Raw genomic sequence first — 22256 nt, 5'->3', positions numbered from 1 at the left:
ATGATATGTTCCTGTAGCGCCTCTGCGCCGAAAGCCCGAGCTTGCCGGTTCTTATCGTAGTAGAGGATCGAGGGTATCTTGGAATCGCCGCCAACATGCTCCTGTGCGGGATACCTGCTAAACGTCAACACTGTCTCATAATCTATCGAAGACCACATACCTGGAGACGCTTTGGATACGAGGGACCTCACCAGGGTCTAGAATGCAGTACGATACGCCACTAAAGGTCGTGCCCACATCGAATGCCAGCACAAGTTTGCGAGATAGACCCTGGTAGGGCTCCCTGTCGAGCATGCCGGCCGTACGTGAGGGGAGAGAAGGCGAAGAAACGAGGCTGCTAGCGCCAGGATGCGTGAGACCACTTGTACTGATATGAACAGCTGCGGGAAGCTCGCGTTATTGCGTGCAGATCGAGATGTGAAGGACCCCGAAGGTGCATGTACGTGATATAAACTTTGAGTGATGCTGTCAGCGTACGATCGCAGCTGAGCTTCTTTCGTATGTGTGCGCGGAAGGAACGTGGATTGAAGAATGGGTGGGTATATGCACCTCCGGAGCTGATGATGTTCGCAATCAAGCTTCGGGCTGTGTTGGCGCCAACGCTAGTTATGGATGGATCGTGTTCATCGAGGGCGTCTTCGAGCATGAGGGCGCCATCCGTACGCCTCGTGGTAAGGCCAGAAAGGAAGTGGACTAGTATAGAGCGACAACGGGGGCTGCTAGACGCTCATTCGTGTATCAGCCGACTGCCCCGGGAACAACACGAGGCCAACCGTATCAGCGGGATCGCTCGCAAAAGCATTCCTTTTACCGATGTATCGCGGAAACTTCATATTGCAAGGAGTGTCCAAGGACCAAAGAAGCTTGCAGCGAAGAGGGACAAAGGCGATGTTGAGAGTCGGTGATAAGGAGGCCAGCGGTCTAGGACAGTCCTGCGGCGCTCTTCGGAAGCGTATCCGAGGTCCGAAAATCTAACGTCTGTGCTTCGTAGTTCGCTGGCAAGTAACTCGAAATTATTTGATCGCGTTTCATCAGTATGAGTACTTGCTACGAGAGGGACAGGGATATCTCGTATAAAAAGGAAATGAAAAGACTACGGATCCAAAATGTTGCAAACTTGAACGATCTTACCGCATTTCATCATCGTAAACTACAGTGGCAGGGCTCCTACGCGACTGTTTAACAAGCTAGACCTTTGTCGGGCGCCACGCTAGTATCACTCACTGTTTCTCGACACCCTGCCGTTATATTGACCTCAGCACCGATTTTTCTAGATGGAGTACAAAGTGCTTACGTTTTCCATCCATGCGAGCTGTGCTCGTAACTCTGTGAGACCAAAGTGAAGGATGATGCGATATGCAATTCGGTAATAGGAATGTGAACCGCGGTGCTGAACTTGAAGGTTCCGTGCAGCTTCAGTTGCATCCGCCTTTATCGTGCACAGATGTGTGAACATATCTACGATCCACGTGATGGTCATTAGTTGACGGTGATACGAGGGATTATTGAAACATGCCTTCTTCCTCGTCAGCCCATCGAGGATCAGCCTTGGAGCCGCGGTAAACTGTGATAACTCCCCGTCTCCTCTTGAGCTCCGAGCGTGATGTCCCTTCATCTGTAATCCAACGAGAGAATTCCTGCGTCTCAAAGACGCGCGTTCCCTAGATCATTCGATATATAGCAACACATTCACAACGGATTCACGAACCTTCTTGAGTATGGACCTGAATGCACCGGGGATAGCCTGTGTCCCTGATACGCTGGTGTATATCTTGTGATTCCTAGCACGAAACTCAGGGTCGTTTGCGATGTACTGCGTGTCACAGATAAACCCGTAGGTAAACTTCGCAACCCGCGAGGAAACCAGGCAGTCTAGGTAGAACGACACCGCACCATCTGCCACCGCTTTGTTCCTGAACATAATAAATTAAGATGATGTTTTGTCGCGCGAAAACACAGAACGCACGCATGGTTATCCGGTCGGCTTATATTGATCCCATATGTAACCAGACGATCTTGGAGTTGCGCAAACAAATAGTCACTGGCAGCAAAACCGCCAACTAGGAAAACAAGCTATTATAGAGGCATCAGTGACGTTGTCAAAGATGAAATGAGTCGAGCACTGACCGAGATGGGCTTGGAGGAGGCTTTACGCTGATTTTCGATCGCATCGACGATGCTCTGTATAGAGGGCTCGAAGAGTGTCGCAACTTCCTCCCTAAAACCTCGCAGTTCATCAGCTAGTCCTTTCGAGAGCTGGGGAGAGGGACATACCCTCGCAGTTTGAGTTGACCCCCGCGGATATTATATGCCGGATCTTTGTCCCGACTAGTGCCGAACTTGATATAGCAGGGATCTTCGGCACGCCTAAAGCGGAGCTTGCTCGACTTGTCGAAGACGTCCGCCATCTGGTTGATGTAGTCTTCATCGGAGAAGCGTGAGTCTTTGAGCTTTTCTGTGGGTACGTAGGTTGGGGAAACATCATGAGAGCTACTGCGCAGGCAGCACTCGCCTTTGAGATATCCGTGCGCTCGACGCGTTACAAACACAGAGCCTTGTAGTCGACCTGAGGTAGACGATTAATGCCAACATTAGGGAGCAATGAATGATATCAGTGGTGAGCCAAAACGTACATTCCGCAGGAGCAACCTCGGTGAACGACAACGCGGGACCACTCCTCGCGCCCGACTTCATCGAATACGCACTAAGATCCACCGTCCCTCCTCCAGCATCAACAACGATCACACCCCCGTCTGGCTCCCTAGTCCCGCTCGACCTAGGCTCGGAACCAGAGCTCGCCTCGCGATCATCGTTCGACTTCTCTATCGGGACTCTCGACCACGTGTCCGAAGCGAGGATATTTGACACGCAGTAATGCAGGCTCGCCTCGCCCTCCGTGACGAGGCTAATCCGGTCCTGCGAGCCCCGAGACGCGTCTGGGACGAGACCCGCGAGAACGGCCGCGTGGCGTATCTGGCTCTGCTGCGCTCCTTCCCAGCCGTTTGGGTGCGAGAGCACGAAGTCTATGTCCTCGCCGAACGACGACCAGAGCTGCTCTCCGTTTGCATGCGTTTCTTGGATGTATATACGCGCGCAGTGGAATAGGTAGCGCATGAAGTCGGTGAGGACTTGGATCGCTGAGACGCCGAGTGGGAGTGGGGGGATGTCGTTATCGCTGATGTGGGTCGCGCTGAGATGTTTGGAGCGGAGGTGCATTTTCCACCTTAGATGCAATGCCGATTATGACACGATGGCTGCGAGAGTTCAAATTTATGTACATACCATTCGACTTTGATCCACTGTTCGTCTTCTGCTTGCTCGACGATATGCTCTTGAAGCGCTTCAGCACCCACAGCACGAACATGTTGGCTCCGGTCGTAGTAGAGAATAGACGGAATTTTCGAAGCGCCCCCGACATGTTCTTGAGCCGGATACCTATGCTCGTTTCAGTCTAGTCAGGCGAACACCATAGTATTGAGGCTCGTCAGTTACCTGGTTACACCTTGTATGTGCGGCGCTTCTCCTGGGTCCAAGATGCAGTACGAGATACCGCTGAACGTCGTACCAACATCGAAAGCGAGCACAAGTTTGCGATAGGGGCCCTGATAGGGAGGTCTGTCGAGCATCTTGACGAGGTAAACGGTGCCAGCAGCCAAAGTGTCCAACGAGGCACCGTGAGACTCGCCATACTGCTATGAATGACTGCGGGACTGCACGCTGTTGCCTGGAGGCTGGACCTGGGGCGATGGATCGTGAATCATGAAGGACGTGCATGTCATGAAGAGAAACATGTCGTTTTGACGTATTCACCGATGCAACACCCGGAGTCAAAGCGCTAAGTTCAATGCAACGAGGATCACGAATCCGCAGTCCACGAATACGGTGGAAGTGAATGATTCCGAGCGCGGTGCCGTTGAGGGTACACACGGAAGTGACCGTGGTGTTCGATGCATTACTAGGTCCGAGCCAGATTCTGTGTTGGACAATAGCGGCGCTGTTTTCGAGAAAGAGAGAGAACGCTCGTGATACCGCCCGGCGTGTTCTCGTTCACAGAAGTAGTATGTTCCATTTGTTGCTTGTGATGCCTAGGAGCAGACGCTCAGGCAAAGATAGACTGACAATAAAAGTTCAGCTTTGCTTGGAAAGTGGTAAAGTGAAACGATGAGTAGGCCCCTAAGAACAGCCTCAAAAGCACGACAACAGCACGAGGCCACCTTATTATCATCGAGAGGGGGTTCAAAGACGTGGCCCATGACCAGAAGATAGCATACACGGATGTTCATGCCGCCAGCTGTATCAGGTACAGAGAGAAGACGGGCATCGTGGAGTGGAGTGTCGGTGATAAGCTGGCCGCCATAAGCGCGAGGACTGTCAACTTCGGGACCGTATCCGAACTCCGATAAAGCGCTCCCGACGTCTGGTTTTGGCAGTTCGCTTGACACTTCCCCCGCCAAAATGTTCGCCGACCTTGTTTCCTATTTTTCGACAGCGCAACCGTTGCAAGTCTCCTAGCCAAAACAACAAACATATCCTCGGAGATCTGAAGCCTGTGCTCCGGATTGGTGTGTCCAGGAGAAAGGCAGAATGAAGTCTGAGCACATCATGTTCGGTATCGCATTCCGGAAACGAGGCGCGTGTATGTCCAGCGTACGCGCCGATCACACTCGTGTTGCAAGGTTCCGCGGATGAGCCGGCGTCTAGCGGTGCTCGCCCTATAGAGAAGCACAGGATCGCTGCCGTACAGCCGTCCGACACGGCCCCCACCGGAGCACAAGCCCAGCAGCGCGTCGCCGGCGCGCCAGCACAGTGGCACCCACGCGTCGGCCGCATGCCGTCACCCAGCAGCCCCCTTCCGTCCTTCACCCAGTCCCCCCTTCTTTTCTTCCAACACCTTCTCCGTCACCCCCCAGAATCCCTCAAGAGCAGCTACGCACCTCCCCGCGCGCGGCTCTCTATCTCTCCCCTGCGAACACGAACGCTGGGTGCAGGAGCATGAACCCAACATTCGCCATTACTCCCTGGAAAGCGATCCTAGGCGTCCCAGTACTCTTAGTAGGCATGAACTTGCTCAACAGTGCTCTTCGGAAGGTCGGCATTGGTGGTGCTTCTGAGAGGCGCCTGGAGGATGAACGGAGGCGGAAGAGTGATGAGAGCATCGCCAACCTCGAGGCGGAACTAAAGAAGGCCGATGGGGTGGAGGCGGCACTCCGACGTCGTATCGAGGAACTCGAGAAGGATGCCAAGCGGCTCGCGATCTCAGCAGAGCAAGATAAGCAGGACAGGATGCGCCTGCAGAACGAGCTGAACAAGCAGGAGAGCACCAACGACTCGCTCAAATCCGGAGTGCAGAAGCTCCAATCCTCGAACTCCACCCTCACACATCAGCTCGCCATCAAGAACGCGGAGGCGCAACAACTCGCCAACGAGCTCTTGACACTCAAGAAACGTCACGAGGAGACACAGAGCCTGCTCGAGAGCCGCACACGCGAGCTCAAGGGCTCCCAGGCGTTCCTCACCAAGGCCGACTCGCTCTCGGGTGCCGACGTCATCTCCCTCCTCGGCGCCCTCAATGCCGAGATTCTCCAGACAGCCGCGTTCATCGCGGATTCGTTCGAATTCTCCTTCGACAAGGTGCAGGCGCGTGAAGGTGGCGTCGCGGAGATGCTGGACGCGCGCACGAAGCTGCAGGACGTTATGGGCGCCTCGTTGTTGGACCTGCTCGGGCGGGTAAAGCACCAAGACGACCCGACGCTCATCCAGATTGCGCTCCAGAGCTCGATTGTGGAGTTTTCGCGGTGGATGGTTTCGACTTGGGACTACGACGTGTTGCAGGCGGAGCAACCTCTCATGGAGGTTTACCAGAACATTCGCGAGACAGGTGTGTCCTCTCTCCTTCCCCTCTTCTCGCACTGCCTATTGCTGATGCGGAGGCTTTGTATGTAGAGAACCAAGCAGTCGCCGGCCGCTGGCGCGCCCTCACCCGCGCACACGCGCAAAAAATCGCGTTCCGCGAGGACGCCCAACATTCCACCCTCCTCGTCACCAACCTCTCCGAGGCACTCGTCCTCGTCCTCGTCGCCGCCGGGTGCGCGGGGACATACGATGAGACGTACAAACGCATCGCGTCCGCATTCGGTGCCCGCATCTCTGCGCTCGTCGACATGGCCACGCGCCTGAACCGCGCCATGGGTGAGGAGGTCACCTCAGCCGACCTGTGGCCGGCCTATATCGAATTCGGCACGCCGTTTAACGGGGATGATATGCGCGACATGTATGCGGAGGACGGGGACGATGCAAACGCGCAGGAGTCGGAGGGGCATGTCGTGCTGTGTACGACGGAGCTCGGCTTGATCCGGTCCGAGAAGGCGCAGGTGGAGGGCCGGCCCGAGTTCTCGACGACGCATCTTGTCAAGGCCAAGGTTGCGCTGGAGAGCGTCGTCGATGGGATGGAGGTCGTGGAGTTTGAGGACGACGAGGCTTAGACGTTTGTTTGCCTCTAGACTGCGCGTCGGTTATTCTTTCGTTACATCTTTTCTTCTCTTCTCCGTCTCGCTCTCAACTCTGCTCGACAATTGACGACTCATACAGCTCTTGCATTGCTCTACCCAATGTGCTATCTTTGCTTTCTTGGACAGCTTCAAAACGACTCTCATGACATCCACTTTCCGAGTCTATATATGTATTTCTGCGTTTCGAACTCTTGTCCGCTCCGCTACACTCCATCCTGGCCCATGCTGTGCTAATATGTGTTTGCCACTGTAATATCACGATATCAGTGTTTTAGAATGCATGCTATTATATATTGATACTCCACCATCGACCGTACAGTACTTGTGATCGAATCGCGCTAGTTTGACTCTCAGGTAAATGGGTGGACTTCGGGTCAGAAACTTGACGGTGTAGCGCCCGTGGGAAAGCGGGCCGCGTTCCCGGCGCGTCTGATGTGCGGAGCTATTCGGCCACGCGTCCGCTCCAGCTCACTTCCCTTCGTCTCCTGAACTTGTCCTAGACCGCCACTACGGAGCAGCCTATGCTGTATAACAAGCTACTGCTGGCTGACCGCGAGGCGGTTGAGCGTGCCCTGGCGGCCGCCACGGGCGAGACAGCTGCTCTCAAGGCGGGTGCATGATCTACTGTTCCGTCTATCCACAATTTTGCGCGTTTCTGTGATGAAGATTGTACCGGTCCCCCTCCACTTTCTCTTCCACAAACCAACGAGTCTCAGGATAGCGCGATGATATCAAACTCGTCGTCGTTGATTGCATCCGCAGCCAGGGGCCACGGACGGTCTCCTGAACGCGAGTCAAACATCTGACATATCCCTCATAGCCCCGTCGCGCTCTGAGAAGCTGGAAGAACCACAAGTTCAGGCCTCGACGTCACTATGGAGGGTCTAAAACCACTTCGGTGAGAGAGTTGACTGACTTGCTAAGCGATTGGACAAGGGGGGACAGCGGATACATGCCTTATAACGAGGCAATGAGAGGCTTCGCGGCGCAATGGAGCGCGAACGCCAGGATCGAACGCGGTTTCAGGATGAGCTCAGCCGCACTGTCGACGAGATCAAAGTTCCTCCTGGCTCCTTGACAAACGCAAATGCTAGCGGACCGGTACGTACCCATGCAACATGTTGTTAACTGGGTTGTACGCTGTTCCTTGTATCACCCCCAACGAATACGGAAATTTCGCTCTACTCCTTGTGTGTAAGTTCTAGGCGGCACATAGAGCGCAAATATCTGCGTTGCTTCACACGTCTCTAAACCTAATACTTCTTGAAGGCTTCCCCAATCGCCCTAGTCGCATCGTCCGAAACCTCTCGTGCACAGTCCAGCGCACCATCCATGGCCAAGACTTGGTGGGGTACACCCTTATGCACTTTGATCTCGACCGGAACACCTAGCCTTTGCATCCGCTCGCCGTACGCGATGCCCTCGTCGCGGAGGACGTCGAGTTCCATGATACCAATGTACGCGGGCGCGACCTTCGCGAGTATCTCGTCCGGTGCGAGCATGGGCGACGCGTCCCACTTGCTGCAATCCTCCTTGTTTAGGAAGTAGAAGTTGTAGAACCACATCATCCTCTCAGCAGTCAGCCACGCTGTGTTCTGGCACTCCTTCCACGAGGGATAGGGGCCCTCCACCGTCGCTGTATTGTCGCAGACTGATTGTGGCGCAGGAACGAACGTCAGCTGGGACCTTATTGTGGAACTCGGAATTAGCCTCACCGGGGACCATAAGGAACTGGAAGATGATCGGTATCGGTGGGTTCATCTGCGGTGCCTTGAGCGCAAGGATTGCGGCTAAATTCCCCCCACTGTATATACACCACTCAGCATCCATCTCATCAGGTACGTAGTGGTATAGGCCTCAAACACAAACCTCGAATTTCCCCCTATAGCAATTCTGTTGACATCTGCGCTGAGCTCTGCCTTTCCATTCTCATACACCCACACAAGAGTCGCGACCGAGTCATCGACCGCGGCGGGGTATGGGTGTTCGGGGGCGAGACAATAGTCTACGCTAATCGCGATGCACTTGTGCTCTGTCGTCAGTGAGCATGCTAACCCCACTAACAAGATTAGTTGAATAAACTACCATTGCATTGGCGCGTAACGAGCGAGTTCTGGGTCTCGATGCCTCCCAGCGCCCAGCCACCTAACCACGCAGACGTCCAGCGTTAAGCCTTTTCCCACCAACCTCACAGCGACAACACTGCGCTCACCGCCATGGATATCAATGTACACGGGCCAGCCCTTCTCCGGCGGGCTACCAGAGGGCGTAAAGACCCTTATTGTATGGTTCTCGAGTGGAATGTCCCGCACGCTCCCGACCTTCTGGACCGGAGACCCGCCTGGGGCCGGAATATGGCGAATTGCAGGATCCCACGGGAGTTTATGGGGCGGAACGCGATGTGCGATGTGCTCGTTGTGAAACTTGATGTACTCGGGCCTGAGCCTGTTGATGAAGTCGGGATGGATGGCCTGAGGCAAGTCTGACATAATTATTTGGTCTTGGATAGATGATGAGCGAGTCGAAGATCGGGATAGAGATGGTTGAGTTGGGATTAAACCCTGTACGCGCCTGCTAGTGCATTTATAGATCCTTGCGCGGCGTTGAAGCTCTGTTGCAAGTGGCCTATCTGGGGCATATCACGCATACGTACAATAGAACAAACCCGCTGATGCACAGCACAGGGCAGCGACGTATCATGTCTCCTTTATTCTTGATTTTGATGTGCTGAAGTGTGCTAGTTGCTATCCGTGGTCAGATGCCCTGATATCTGATTTTGATCCAGGCAGGCGGAATGCTGGGGTTATGAGAACAGATGTATTTGGGAACTTTAATATTACTTCAGTTCTTGGATAATGGGAGTAGTGTGGCAAAACTTCGAGCGCTTGAACTTCCCAGAAACCCTAAATCTTGTCGATGTATTCTCAGTAAAATCACATTCCGTTAAATACCGCACTGCGGCATGCCTCGCTACGCTCTACCAATTTCGTGCGCCCGATATCATTATCCCTAGAAACAACCCCGTAGCAGACACCTGCGACCGAGTATGCCAATAATGAGGCATTTTCTGTTATCGTATGCTGACAATCGGACCTGTTTTAATGCAGCGGTATAACTACATTTATATTCACGTCGGTACGGTATAGGAAGGCAAAGATCCGCTGGCCACACACTGTAGGCGATCACGGGGATTACTTACATATTTATTTCACCGATTCCGTTTCTCTCTTCAGCTTCATTTTCAATCGTACATGTAGCCTCTCACAGGGCGTAATCCACTAGACACATGGTCAGAACGACGTTATCATATTGCACATCAAGGCTAGAACACTCACTTAGTCCACTACCCCCTGCCTCGTTACCTCTACTACATACGTCACCTAGACTACCTTACACCGCCAGAGCCGCTACATAATGTGACCATGCATTCGACGCGGGGTATACATACAGAAATATCTCTTTCTCGCATGTACGATGTAGGCTTTATGAATTGATGACGTAAATGGTGCACTTCAGGAGATACGACGCAATTACTAACTTATTAGAGTCACACGCAGTCTCGTCAATACCATCAAAGAACTTTCGATCAGTTCACTCGCCATGTCAAGTGGAATATTACATGTTGTACGATCAAGAGTCTCAGCGTACAACATTGACGGCGCCTCATAACAAATAGTATGTATCAAAAATATTGCTACTGTAGAAAAATGCCTTCGCTCTCCCCCGGAAGAGTTGACATTAGAGTAATTTGTTTATTATAAATGAAATTGTTTACCTGGTTTAATATATCTCGCTTTAGACATATCAGATCCTTCTAATTGGGCGACAGAGACCAAACGAATCATGAACATGTAATTTTCCGAAGCTAAACTGCATCGTGATCATTAAAGGCCATCATTTCGCCACCCAGTGGCGCGGTGCTATATGTATACTCGCCAAGCTCAGGTTGCCGTCGACAGGCACCCCTCAGTCGTGCAACTGTCCTGTCTGAGGTAGCGCTCATCGTGAGTGTCTATTTCGCACCCCAGATCTTCCGATACCCAACGCCTCTGTCTGATCTTACACGTTACTTGCCCCTGTCAACTTCACGTTTAAGCGCATTCATATCATACGTCCCATAAATCTACAGCCCATCTGAGCCACAAGACCTGAACCATCCCTATGCACCAAAAATAAGTAAGGTCGTCGCACCAGCAACTCGGGCGGGCTGTCCTGGACGTCCCACTCGTCGTCGATCCGTGATCTACCTTGCGGAGCCAAGTTACCCCGCTAAAAGTGGAGACAGACGCGGTGTCTTTGTGAACCCTCGGCGTTCTCTGTTCAATGTTGACTCAGTTCCCCGGGGCTGAGAGCTGAGTCCGAATGGATAGCTTAAGTGTGACACCTAGTGCCCGTTCTATAAAGTACAGTACCTTGGGAGTATGTAAGGCAGACGGAATCCATCGAACATTGTTTTCTGTACCCACAGTACGAGCTCAAGTCAGCCTGTGGCGCATCCTCAAACATTGGTCCACGAAATGCGCAGTTAGCCTCCATAACACATCCCTGTAGTGTCTCGCTTGCCTATGAGGTTTGGGGCCGTTTCCAGATCGTGTGAGAAATACATCTCTTTTATTCCTTGTTCGGGGAGAAAAGCGAAGAGAGAAGCGAAGCGCGAGCATTCGAAAAGCGAGCGGACAGTTTTATACAATTTACTCAGAACGGCAGCGTTTCTCATGACATTAGTTGCTATGTAGCCCTCCAGCCATTTATGCCGGATATAAATAATTAATTAGGCCCACGGGTCATCCCTCTAGTTGTAAAACTGAGACCGTACGTAGGTTCTTGTGTCGCTGTGATGATAATTTAGTAATGTAGTCAGTGACATTACACACTGCGCAGCAGTGCCAAGAATCTTACGGTAATTCATCTACGTCGCGAAATTCCGGCACACTCTCGCTATCCATGTACTCAATAAGCCGTGCTCCAATAGACTCCGCGTACGCGCGGAGCATGACGATATCGCGCTGAGGCTTGCGTATCGTCAGACACGTCGGCTGCACCCCGACGCGGGTCCGGCCTTTGGTGAAGCTAAGCATAAGCCGCAAAGACACGAACCAGATGCGCGGTGTTGAGAAGTGCAAGTGGTCGAGATGAGGCAGGGCGATCGCGTCATCTCTCCCGAGGTCCTGAGCGGAGCGCAGGGGAGTGAGGAGTACAACAAGCTTTTCCAGCTGGGGACGGAGGTGGACACGGAAGGGTTATGATCATGGAGGTCAACCTCCGAGAGAGTGACATGAGTTGTGTGCGGGAAAGCGACCAACGTCAAGAATTCGACAACGGAAGCAAACGTGAAACCCTTGAGCTTGAGCATTCTGAGCCGTGAGAGGGAGAGGGTCACAGTGTCCAGCGGTACTCTCGCCATGGACGGGGTGGATGCCTCGGGTGCCATGCACCCATCGAGAGACAAAAATTTGAGGGTGGAGGCACAGCAACTGAGAGTAGCGATAACTTGTTCGCTTCTTATTTGCAGTGTACTACTTGCCCAGGGAGACTTGATTTCCAGTTCTGTGAGTCTAGAGAAGATCGAGGATCCCCAGACCACAGCGCATCCGTCCAAGGAGAGAGATCGCAATGAAAGAGTTTCTCCGTTGAATAATTCGTGCTTGATCGCCAGTATCCCTTGAAGCCCGCCTCGAGGCCTATAGCTGATAGCAAGTCTAATGAGGAATGGTACTGTCCCCATATGCACAGTGTCAGGGAGCTCAATCATCTCATCCGTACAGATGGAAAGTGTGGAAAATCTTGATGTCTGTGCTAGCACATGCACTATGATGTCGCCCCATCCGTGGGCTTTGGTCAAGACATCGATGCTGACGTCGAGTAGAGCGGACTGGGAGCGTTCCAAGAACACGTGGGACTTCTTCGGACTGTACCCCCAGCATGTGCTGAACGTTTCCCAAAGCTGAGGCATGGTAATGGCGACATCGCGCCAGTGTTGCGAGACATGGGACAAAACCAGTATTTGGTCGCCTATGTCCTTCATCTCCGGCGGTCGCATTATGCCTGAGAGAAGCATGGCACGAACAAGAAGCTCGGGTGGAAGAGAATTTATGCTTGCCGCAGTCGTCCTCCGCACATCCTGGTCCAAGCTCAGCAGACCGACCGAGCGCGAACTGTCGTCGAGGCTTCCATTACGTTTCTTAGAAGAGGTTATTTGATTTCAGAAGTTGAGCAGTAAAATAACTCACCTTCTGAAGGCGACAAGTGGAAACACCTGGAAAATGTATCGCAAAACGAGACGGAGACTAGAGCAGCACTTGAATCGATGGTTGTCAAACTCAGAGATCTTGAATATCACCGTCCACGAGCACTTCATGGCTTTATATATGAGACGAGACAGCTATGAGGACAACACGCCGGGGGAGACAAGGCCGTGGGTGAGGACAAATCTGAACAAATATAGGGCGATGGTTGGCAGTGTTGTTAGCGTTCAGAATACTATAGATCAATTCGTCGCAAATTCGTCGCGTCTTTGCATTCCTTGTCTTACCTTGTCTTCACACTCACGTGACACTTCTCGTTCATATTTACGTTTGCGTTCGTCTCGTTCAATACCTCAGTCACTCTCCCCTTCATCTGACTGAGGTATGTATTCACGCACTCTGCATTCGTCGTACCTTTACTGATGTACCCTAGTCATCGTTTTGTCTAGGTACATATTATAATCATCAGTCACTTTCCCCTTCATCTGACTGAGTCATCGTTTCGTCTAGATTATAACAAGTGTGCCATGATGCATGAGACTCCGGGGCGATATGATCTACGCGTCGACGATATCGCGTGATAGTATATCACCGATCGTGGGAATAGCATTCTCGAATACGTGCTCGGGCGTGGAGGTGGGGTACAAGAGACTGACAGCGTCGGGTAAGTTGCCGATGCTGTGCCATGTGGCGATGAAGAGATGACGGATGTGGCACACGCTTAAGCAGACAGTGCCATAAGTACAGTATCTTTTCGCATTTATTGACAGTAATTTCTGGCCCTGTTTTCTCCCTCATCGTGACTTCTCCAAGCTTCTCCATCAAGGTTTCCCGTGACACGTACATCATATTCTTGTCACCGTACGATTCATGGATACAACCAAATGGGTAACCTCATCTCCATCGCCCATGCAGTGTTCAATCCACCGCCCTGGAGACGCCTGCACAGACCTACCCGGATTTCCATCGTCGGCCTCGATCTCACAAGCAAATTAGAAATTCTACGATACATCGCCTCAAAAGACTTCGAACATCCCGATATCGTCATCGAAATTCCGTCCATTGGCTTGATCCTCGAGATCTTGACATGCGGCCCGTTGACCATCACTGCCCTCGACTTGGGGGGCTCAAAGCCAACAAAATGGACCCGTGACGTGGATTGGGTGCGCGCCAATACGGATGGAATGATCGTGCTGGTGGATTGCCGAGATCATGAGCGCTGGCCAGAGTTGGTATGGGAGCTGAAGCAACATGGGTTGGGGTCCGAAGAGCTTCGAGGTTGCCCTTTGCTAGCCGTTGGAGAGGATTCGGGTATTGAGGTTAGTTACCCCCTTTTGCCCATTGTTACGAGCTAAACACTTACGCTGATGAGCTATAGGGTGAAATACCCTTAGAAGATGTCAGGCGGGGAATTCGCGAAGCGGAGAATGAGCATGGCTCGGAGCTCGAAGTTTCTGAAAGGTTATTTGTATGTGTCCCTCAATCGTCCTCGTATGTAACTTGCTAACACCGACAAAGAGCGTGAAGAAAATGAATGCAAAATCAGAAGAAGGTATTTTATAGGCCTTGGAGTGGATGGAAGATGCTCTAAATTCCCAAAGCATACAAGCCGAAGATTGAGTCTCGCGGAAGAATATTCAGCCCTTACATTATAACCCGATACATACATATCTAGTTTATTGTCACATCGAAACTGATAGGTGCTTTATTACACAATATCGTTGGGACCTCGAACATGGCAGCACGATCGCGTAATTCGACCAAGCTGAGATGAGAAAGCGAGTACATCACTAAATGGGCGGTCCGAATATAAGTACATGAGCAGTAGTAGAATCAGTTATAACTGACACCGTACCTTAATGATATTTTGAATCTCCAGCACGAGTGGAGCGTAAAGTCCGTTTTTAACATATGGGAAATCAGACCAAAATCAGACGGTGAAATGGTCAGATCAGGGATGATATTATAATATTGATGGCTATCTTACCGCTGATGGTGCCTGCATGATAATTACATGATAAGAACGGCTGGTGTTTTATGCCGTATGATATAAACTCACACCATATGATGAGGACTCGCAATCTTGCCCATGATTCCAATGACAAGACATTCATTGTGAACATTATATAGTACAGCATGTAGCATTAATCGAGGTTAAAACGATGAACGAGGTAAATACACGAGAGCAGCAAGGATGCACGAGAGCAGGGACACGAGAGCAGCAGCAGTAGACGAGCGCAGGAAGTACAAAGAACGAATTAAAGCGTATAGACCGTGAAGCGACAGTTGGAAGGGAGCAAGAAAATAAAAACATACGTTTGGGCGAACACAGGCCCGAGACAAACAATCTCTGGGAAGGGAGGGGACGTGAGCGAAATGAAGCAGTGATACACTGATATAACGTACCTAGTTGCCAGTCTTCTTCGCCGGTGGTTTTCCCCCTGTACTGATCCTGGCACTCTTTGTCCTGGTTCAAATGGCAGGCTTTGGCACCGGCGCTGGATCTTCTTCAATTGAGGAGAGGTCGGACTCGATAGCGCTCGCTGGTGCCTTGCTACCGGAGGATGTGGGTGTTAGAAGTTATAGTATATTAGGCCCCATACGCAGTAGTACATGCGGATGGATGTAGTACCTATATAATATATTAGACTATAGAGCGAGTGTCAGTGTGTGTCCTGTATCGCATAGTGAGCGAAATGTGCTTACCCCATACGCAGTAGTACATGCGGATGGGGGAAAGCGAGGCCTCGAGAGGTCGCCCATATATACATGTCGGCGACCCCATGCATTCCAACCTTTATCCCTTCACGTTGTCCCGCTTCTCTGCTTCTCTACCTCTCCTGAGCATCCCGAGCTGTCCTCTATCCGCTTCTCTGCTTCTCCCGAGCATCCCAAACCGTCCTCTGTCCGCTTCTCCGCTTCTCCCGAGCATCCCGAGCCATCCACCAGACCAACGCCGGAGCGGTGTACAACCTCACTCCGACAGAGAGCAGCGATACCAGCGATGAATAAGGAGACCCAGCATAGCTTGCTGAAGCAGAGACTCCAGAACGTACAAATCAAGGGCTTTTTTGGGTGAAGACGAGGCTCTCACCAACGCAACCGGGTTCGCATCATTGTAAAGGTCAGCGGGTATTCGAATTTCTACCGTTTTTATTGTTCGTTAGTGTTCGTGTCTACCTAAAGCAGTGGCTGCCATATGTAGTTGAAGTTATCGCTCAATGATAATTTTGTTTCTGATATGGTCTCCGTATTTTATATTCGACTAACAAATGTACGAGCAAGATCATCAATTTTGATCAATGGTAAAGTGTCCGCGACATGGTGTTCGGCCGAAATTAACTGCCACACCGTAACAATATGTTCACTCAATGGGAATGCGTCACCATTCGTGATCATACAAAACTGTCTCGACGACGATATTATAACGGTGATCACTCGGTATAACGGTCAAACTTTTCCCACCCATTTAGTGATGTACACGAGAGAGGCAGATAGTCGGCGTACCAAGAAGTACTAGAATAGAATAAGTATCACTCTGGCGGCTCAGAATGTTCCAAAGCTGGTCAGAAATTCCGAGCCTTCGCTCGGTAAGGCAATGCTTATTTCAAGTCATTGAGAGAATCAGACGCCAGCTATGAATACAGGAGCCATAGATGGGATAGATCCTATCGAAATAATATCACAAGTGCAGCTAGCGATATTGACAAGATATTGACCTCTTTCTCTCGAGATTACTGGCAGAAGTCTGGAAATCCCGTTTTTCCTACAGCCCAAATCTACTTCGCTTCATTGTTGTGATAATAATCATTCTTTTTTGTGTGTATCTCAGCCTCAAACTATTTCCTCAATTAATGTAGTCCGCTTGTTCTGAACTGTGCAGCCTCGAATATAGGATTACCTTTGATAGCTAAGAAATGCAACTACCTTTTTGCTAATGTCCCTTCAAACAAGGTTTACGACCTCTGCTACTCATCAGGTATTTCTCCTCCGTTTTTTGATATGTCATGCACCGAGCTACCCACCGCTTTTGATGCCATCTTTGATATGTAATGCACCGAGCTGTTCCCCGCTTCGTGGGAAGTCTGGCAGGATTTGTCATTACGTCAGCATATTCACGTAGGGGCTCGCGCGTAACACGTTTCTCGTCATCGCGTGTTCACGCTTATCTTCGAACTAACCGCTAGCTCTGCTCTTTGATCAAAGGTTTGCTAAACACCATTCTCATTCGAGATATCAAGACTGATTATTACCAATTGCTTACACCCATTATTACTGAGCAGACCATGGTGTTTTTCCCAAGCGATGTGGCAACGATGTGGACATTCCGTTGTATCACTGCCCTCGCGTCGTCTTTAAAAGCGACTGCTGGGTCGCCTTCGTCTCTTCATCCTGCCTTTCCAAGCAACCTTGTCAGCTAGGCGAGGGCTTACGACGAACATACAATATGATCTCCAAGGAAATTGACGCATCTGAGATCGCCATCCAGTGGATCACCAGTTTCAACAAGGCCGCGGAGGATGGCGACCTCAATGCGTTTGTCAACCATTTCCTCTCAAACGGGTGGCTTCGCGGTATGCATAACCTCCTCTAGCGAATCACACAACATCATGTGACATTGACTCTCTATAGACGTCCTCTGCTTTGCCTGGGACTTCCGCTCCGTCGACGGACATGCCAACCTCACTTCCTTCCTCTCCGAGTCCCTCGGTTCCAGCGCCGGCACGCGCTTCTCTACCGTCGGCATGTGTGACATCGCACTCGACACGGATAGCACATTAGGTAGCCCTTCGACGTTCCCCGTACCCGGCACGGACATCGTCGGGGTCCAGGGAGCGTTTCGCTTTGCGCTGCGAGAGCCCGCAGCGCGAGGGAGGGGTTTCTTCAGGCTGATGCCGTCGCAGGAGGGATACAAGGCGCTCGTGGTGTACACTGCGATGCATGAACTGGTGGGCCACGAGGAGTCGATAGAGAGACCGCGGGGAATTCCGCTGGATGCGACGAAGATGACGACGTGGGAAGAGGGCAGGGAGAAAGAGGTCGAGGCCATTGAGAGTGATCCTACCGTCCTTGTCGGTGAGTGGTTCAACGTCTGTTCTTCTGCACATTTTTGACGCATTGTTGCCTAGTTGGCGGTGGCCAGTGTGGGCTGATGGTCGCAGCGCGGTTCCGTCGCATGGGCATTCGCGCGTTAGTCATCGAGAAGACGCCTCGCGTTGGTGATGTCTGGCGTAACCGGTGAGCATTTTATCGTGTTATTTGGCATGGGCAGCATCGTTGACATTGGACTTCAAGATACCCTACTCTCACTCTCCATCTTGCGGCCCACTTCAGCTCCTGTATGTCCACACTTTCTCACTTGCTCTGAGTATACCTCATTAACCTGCGACTATCCAGTCCTTTACCAATCCTACCCCACGAATTTCCCTAAGTACATCGGCCGCACGAAACTTGCAGACTTCATGGAGTCCTATGCCATCCAGCAGGAACTCACAGTTTGGACGTCCTCGACCCTTTCATCCGTCCCCGCGCCGGTGTTCGACGAGGCGGCAAAACGATGGACCATTGTTGTTAACCATGCGGGCAATGAGGTGACGCTTAACCCAAAGCACCTCATCATTGCGACGGGCATCGGTGCACCGTACGTCCCGCAAATCCCAGGCCAAAACAAATTCAAAGGCGATGTATACCATTCCGACCTGCACCCCGGTGCTGCAAAATACACTGGGAAGAAGGTAGTCGTGATTGGCGCTGTGCGTAAAGTCCTTTTTAAAATAGTTTTCTCGCTACTGTACACTGGTGATGCTCATATTCCGTTCAGGGAAACGCATCTGCGGACATATGCCAGGACTTTGTCTCCAAGGGCGCAGCATATACGACGTTCGTGCAGCGCAGCGCAACATGCGTTGGCTCTCTCAAGTGGAGTGAGACGGTCTTTGGCCCGGCTTACCCGGAGAACCGCGACCTTGAAGACGCGGACCTGATGATGAACTCGATGCCGCCGCGGCTATTGCTGCAGGTCGGGGAGCAAAATCTTGAGGAGTCCAAAAAGGCAGACGCGGCGTTGCACAGGGCACTTGAGGAGAAGGGCATGAAGCTCACATGGGAATACAAGGGTGTCAAGGCGGGCGGGGTTATCTTTCAGTACGAAAAGCTGGCAGGGAGTACGAGTGAGTTTGACACCCATTTCTACTGACATGATGAGACAGGGAATACTAATTTCTGACCTACCACTCTCTAGTGCTCGACACGGGCATCGGCCAGCTCATCATCGACGGGCATGTAAAGGTGAAGCAGGGCACTGAACCCTCTCACTTCGAAGAGAACGCCATCGTGTTCAACGACGGCTCCAAGCTCGAGGCAGATGCTGTCGTCCTTGCGTACGTCCACTCTCATTATACACCCCTAAATATACACCCATCCTGACCTATCCGTCAATGCTATTTAGCACCGGATACTACCCTATCACCACAGGCATCGAATCGCTCCTAGGCTCCGACATTGCGGCCAATGTTGGCCCTATTTGGGGGCTGGACAGCGTCGGCGAGCTCCGCCGCACGTGGCGCCCCTCTGGACAGCAAGGCTTGTGGATCTTCCTGGGCGGGTTCATGCAGGCGCGGTATCACAGTCGCCATGTCGCGCTGCAGATTCTTGCGGAGGAGCTGGGAATTAAGGGCGTTACGGAGGCTGTTCCTGGTGAGTCCTTTTGCAAAGCGTGTGGAGGATTGATGGTGGCTAATACCGGTCGGATTATGGCTTACAGTTGCTTGAATACAGTATAAGTGCGACATAGAAAACCATAGGCTGAAACGTAACCCGAAATTTTGACAAAACGAGGAATTGATGGCGAGATAAGGGTAATGCAGACAAATATACCGGATAACATACTCATGGCTTCATGTATGATGATTGTCACCGCAACGACCCCTGCTGGGTTTATATCAACTGGATTAGGGTCAGTGTCTGCGTTGACGGTGCGCCCCATCCGAGGAAACAACGCCTTTCCATCCTTCACGCCGTGCCAGCCGTCACGCGCACATACCATACATCGTGCGCTGTTCATAACTGAGATAAAGCGCATACTTGGTTGCTTCAATGACAGTTCGATGAAACGGGGTTTGTTGTTGAGTGCATCCTCTCCGCATTGACAGGAAGCCTGAGAGACACTTCATGTCAGTATGACAGAGTATATCATATAAAAATAAAGGAGGATAGAGTGATTCTGACTAACGATTGTTTGGTGCTTACATTTCGAACTCCCACTCTTATAGTGTTTCTTTGCATTATCACAGTAGTCTATGTTGGATCAACAATTGTTACGAAGGCTTTCTGCTTGACAGTACTAACGGGATAGAGTCTGTCGATGTAACATCACTATTGCAGCTAGTGACTGAACTCTTTCTTTTGAGATTGTCGACAGAGGTATCCAATTCTCCACAAGCGGCACAAGTATTTGCTGATAAAGAATGGTGTAAGAGGTGATGCATCAGACTTTTCGAGTTATAGAAACGCCTACCACCAGCGCGGCCTCTGGCAATAGAAGCCAAGATTGCAGTAAGAGCTCCCCATGCTGATCTGAAACCAAATGAATCATCATCTCTAGTAGCGTTAACGGGTAGATGCATACAAAAACATCGATAATGTCGCCGAAGAAACGCTCATGAACATGCTTCCTCCGCCTTTCATCTGCTTGACGGTGCATGCATACTGCATTTGAGCGACTGCAGGAGGCGTTGATACATCCGCCGACGGAGGAGACGTTAGGTTGGTATACGCTGGTGCTTTATCGGATGCAAGGGTTTCATTAGCGTATTCTCTACCAGGGATAATGGCATCATTCAGTGCCGATTTATTCGTAAGGATCTGTGCAGTATTAGTACGTGTTCGTAAGGGCCGCACGAGAACGTACACTATTAGGTGTCCAATGCCCGAGGTCAAGCCGTACAGCCGCATATAATACTTGGGCCATGTTTTGCAACGTTATTGGCTCAGCTTCCACTATGTTTTGATAGTTGACCAGATCTGCTACAAGGCTGAGGTCGAAAAGCGCAATGGCGTTGTACCAGGTGATAGGAATATTTGGCGTCTCATTATCGCAGGTAGGGCAAGATGGCACAAACAAGGCAGTGACCTTGTACAGCTGGCCAGGTGGATCACTATTTCTGGAGACATATCGCTGATGGTAAATCGGCTTGTACGCGTCACCTGAAATGCGTTCAGTTCTGAGTGATCAAGAGTTTGGCTGTTGAACGTACGTCCGAACCCATGCAAAATATCAAGTATAACGTGGGCTAAGCTATGTTCAGGGAACGTCGATGGTGACAAGGTTCCGAACGGTCTCCAGTTCGTGTACGTCCATGACGTACTTGCTTCGAAACCCAGGCTTGAGCAAGTAATAGCTACCTTCAGAAAAGTTAATTGATTGCGACTGACGGGCGTCTATGAGCTTACATTCGCTTCAACCGACCTATCACCAGGTAATACCACGAGCTCTACGGCGGTAACATCACATTCAGCCAGCGAGTTGCTCGAGTATGCAAAGCTCCCTTGAGCACCATATGAGTCCTTCGCCGATACTGATGGCAACATAACATTGTCTATGCTATATGTGAAAGCAGAGATATTAGTCCTGAACGAATCTCCCACTTGGAAGATGTGAGGCTGGCAGCCGTGACTTTGGTCTTTCCATGACAAAGTCCACGACAGATCTTGTGTAGTATTGAAATTGTCGGACATCACCACGACAATGTCATAGCCTATCTTTTAGCATGAGCCTAACCCGGCAAGTTAAGGCCTGAATAGTATATACTCACCTACTAGAGCGATATTTAGGGCAGCTAGACCAAGAAGAGACGTGACGGAAAACACCAGCAAACAGTGGCTAGCATAGCGCCAACGCTGCGAGAACGCTCTGGTAACGGGATATTGCTCCTCAGGTGTGAGACGTTGCAACAAATCACCACACATTGAAATTCACTCACAAAGCTGGCGTATTTATCAACTAAATTCATTCCAAGGGTGTGTCTTCAGCTCGCTTGGAGCTGTTCGCGTCGAAGAGTGTTCGCTAGAAGTTGCCGGAGTGTGTGCACATAAGTAGCCTTACAGTGCACAGCATCTCAAAACATGAAACATATGAAGGGCGCCCGGATTAATCACGACCCTACGGAAAGGAACCGCAACAGAAATAATGTCAACAATGGTAGAGCTTAATTGCAAGATCCTACCTTCGTCGTCGAGCACCGGTTACTTTATTATAACCGCATGTCCAAAATTGCTGCCTCCATCAAAATGTCTACAATCTAGCGGCTGCGGCGGAGCCACATTGATTGGAAAGAATGATGAAGCAACCTTCCACATGGAAACTCACTCCAAACATGGTAGAACTGGCATTTCAGATGAACGAAACGGAGACATAGGCGCACCTACGGAGGCACGTTCCGTCAAATACCTGTGCACATGGTAACTTATACATGCCTCCCGGTTAGCGATTGCTGATGACATA

General features: G+C 51.1%; 6 protein-coding genes across 6 annotated transcripts; 3 read left to right on the top strand and 3 right to left on the bottom strand.

Moving 5' to 3' along the window:
* Positions 1-1023: 1023 nt before the first annotated feature.
* Positions 1024-3832, bottom strand: CONPUDRAFT_105630 (uncharacterized protein). The gene is made up of 12 exons (XM_007771311.1): positions 3493-3832; positions 3283-3435; positions 2634-3223; positions 2513-2566; positions 2275-2455; positions 2128-2218; positions 1967-2073; positions 1709-1913; positions 1517-1661; positions 1295-1458; positions 1225-1238; positions 1024-1167 (listed from the first exon to the last, which is right to left on the bottom strand). Exons 1-12 carry the CDS (start codon positions 3624-3626, stop codon positions 1128-1130), a joined length of 1878 nt encoding a protein of 625 aa, XP_007769501.1. The 5' UTR covers positions 3627-3832; the 3' UTR covers positions 1024-1127.
* A 1451-nt stretch (positions 3833-5283) lies between these two features.
* CONPUDRAFT_57412 (uncharacterized protein) lies at positions 5284-6482 on the top strand (the record flags this gene model as incomplete). Its single annotated transcript, XM_007770849.1, has 2 exons — positions 5284-5878; positions 5944-6482. 2 exons carry the CDS (start codon positions 5284-5286, stop codon positions 6480-6482), a joined length of 1134 nt encoding a protein of 377 aa, XP_007769039.1.
* A 1280-nt stretch (positions 6483-7762) lies between these two features.
* On the bottom strand, positions 7763-8998 carry CONPUDRAFT_57021 (uncharacterized protein; the record flags this gene model as incomplete). Its single annotated transcript, XM_007770823.1, has 5 exons — positions 7763-8160; positions 8225-8313; positions 8379-8541; positions 8595-8654; positions 8722-8998. The coding sequence occupies 5 exons, from the start codon at positions 8996-8998 to the stop codon at positions 7763-7765; spliced, it is 987 nt and encodes a 328-aa protein (XP_007769013.1).
* Positions 8999-11301: 2303 nt separating this feature from the next.
* CONPUDRAFT_73671 (uncharacterized protein) lies at positions 11302-12567 on the bottom strand (the record flags this gene model as incomplete). The annotated part of the gene is made up of 4 exons (XM_007770923.1): positions 11302-11341; positions 11409-11579; positions 11607-11722; positions 11785-12567. The coding sequence occupies 4 exons, from the start codon at positions 12565-12567 to the stop codon at positions 11302-11304; spliced, it is 1110 nt and encodes a 369-aa protein (XP_007769113.1).
* A 1071-nt stretch (positions 12568-13638) lies between these two features.
* CONPUDRAFT_73670 (uncharacterized protein) lies at positions 13639-14374 on the top strand (the record flags this gene model as incomplete). The annotated part of the gene is made up of 3 exons (XM_007770922.1): positions 13639-14073; positions 14133-14222; positions 14318-14374. 3 exons carry the CDS (start codon positions 13639-13641, stop codon positions 14372-14374), a joined length of 582 nt encoding a protein of 193 aa, XP_007769112.1.
* Positions 14375-17201: 2827 nt separating this feature from the next.
* CONPUDRAFT_154600 (FAD/NAD(P)-binding domain-containing protein) lies at positions 17202-21305 on the top strand (the record flags this gene model as incomplete). Its single annotated transcript, XM_007771310.1, has 9 exons — positions 17202-17328; positions 17387-17830; positions 17884-17992; positions 18050-18093; positions 18152-18507; positions 18576-18924; positions 18996-19134; positions 19203-19450; positions 21232-21305. The coding sequence occupies 9 exons, from the start codon at positions 17202-17204 to the stop codon at positions 21303-21305; spliced, it is 1890 nt and encodes a 629-aa protein (XP_007769500.1).
* Between the last annotated feature and the right edge of the window lie 951 nt (positions 21306-22256).

The sequence above is a fragment of the Coniophora puteana genome (genome assembly GCF_000271625.1).
Source record: "Coniophora puteana RWD-64-598 SS2 unplaced genomic scaffold CONPUscaffold_7, whole genome shotgun sequence".
Classification (NCBI taxonomy): Eukaryota; Fungi; Basidiomycota; class Agaricomycetes; order Boletales; family Coniophoraceae; genus Coniophora; species Coniophora puteana.
Note: the sequence above shows the minus strand (reverse complement) of the source record. Positions and strands in the feature narration are given on the sequence as shown.

Coding starts and splice junctions, on each gene's coding strand:
- CONPUDRAFT_105630 (XM_007771311.1), bottom strand. CDS start 3,626: ATGCTCGACAGACCTCCCTATCAGGGCCCCTATCGCAAACTTGTGCTC. Junction 2,567..2,633: donor CGAGGTTGCTCCTGCGGAAT/GTACGTTTTGGC, acceptor CGTCTACCTCAG/GTCGACTACAAGGCTCTGTG. Junction 1,459..1,516: donor ATGGGCTGACGAGGAAGAAG/GCATGTTTCAAT, acceptor CGTGGATCGTAG/ATATGTTCACACATCTGTGC.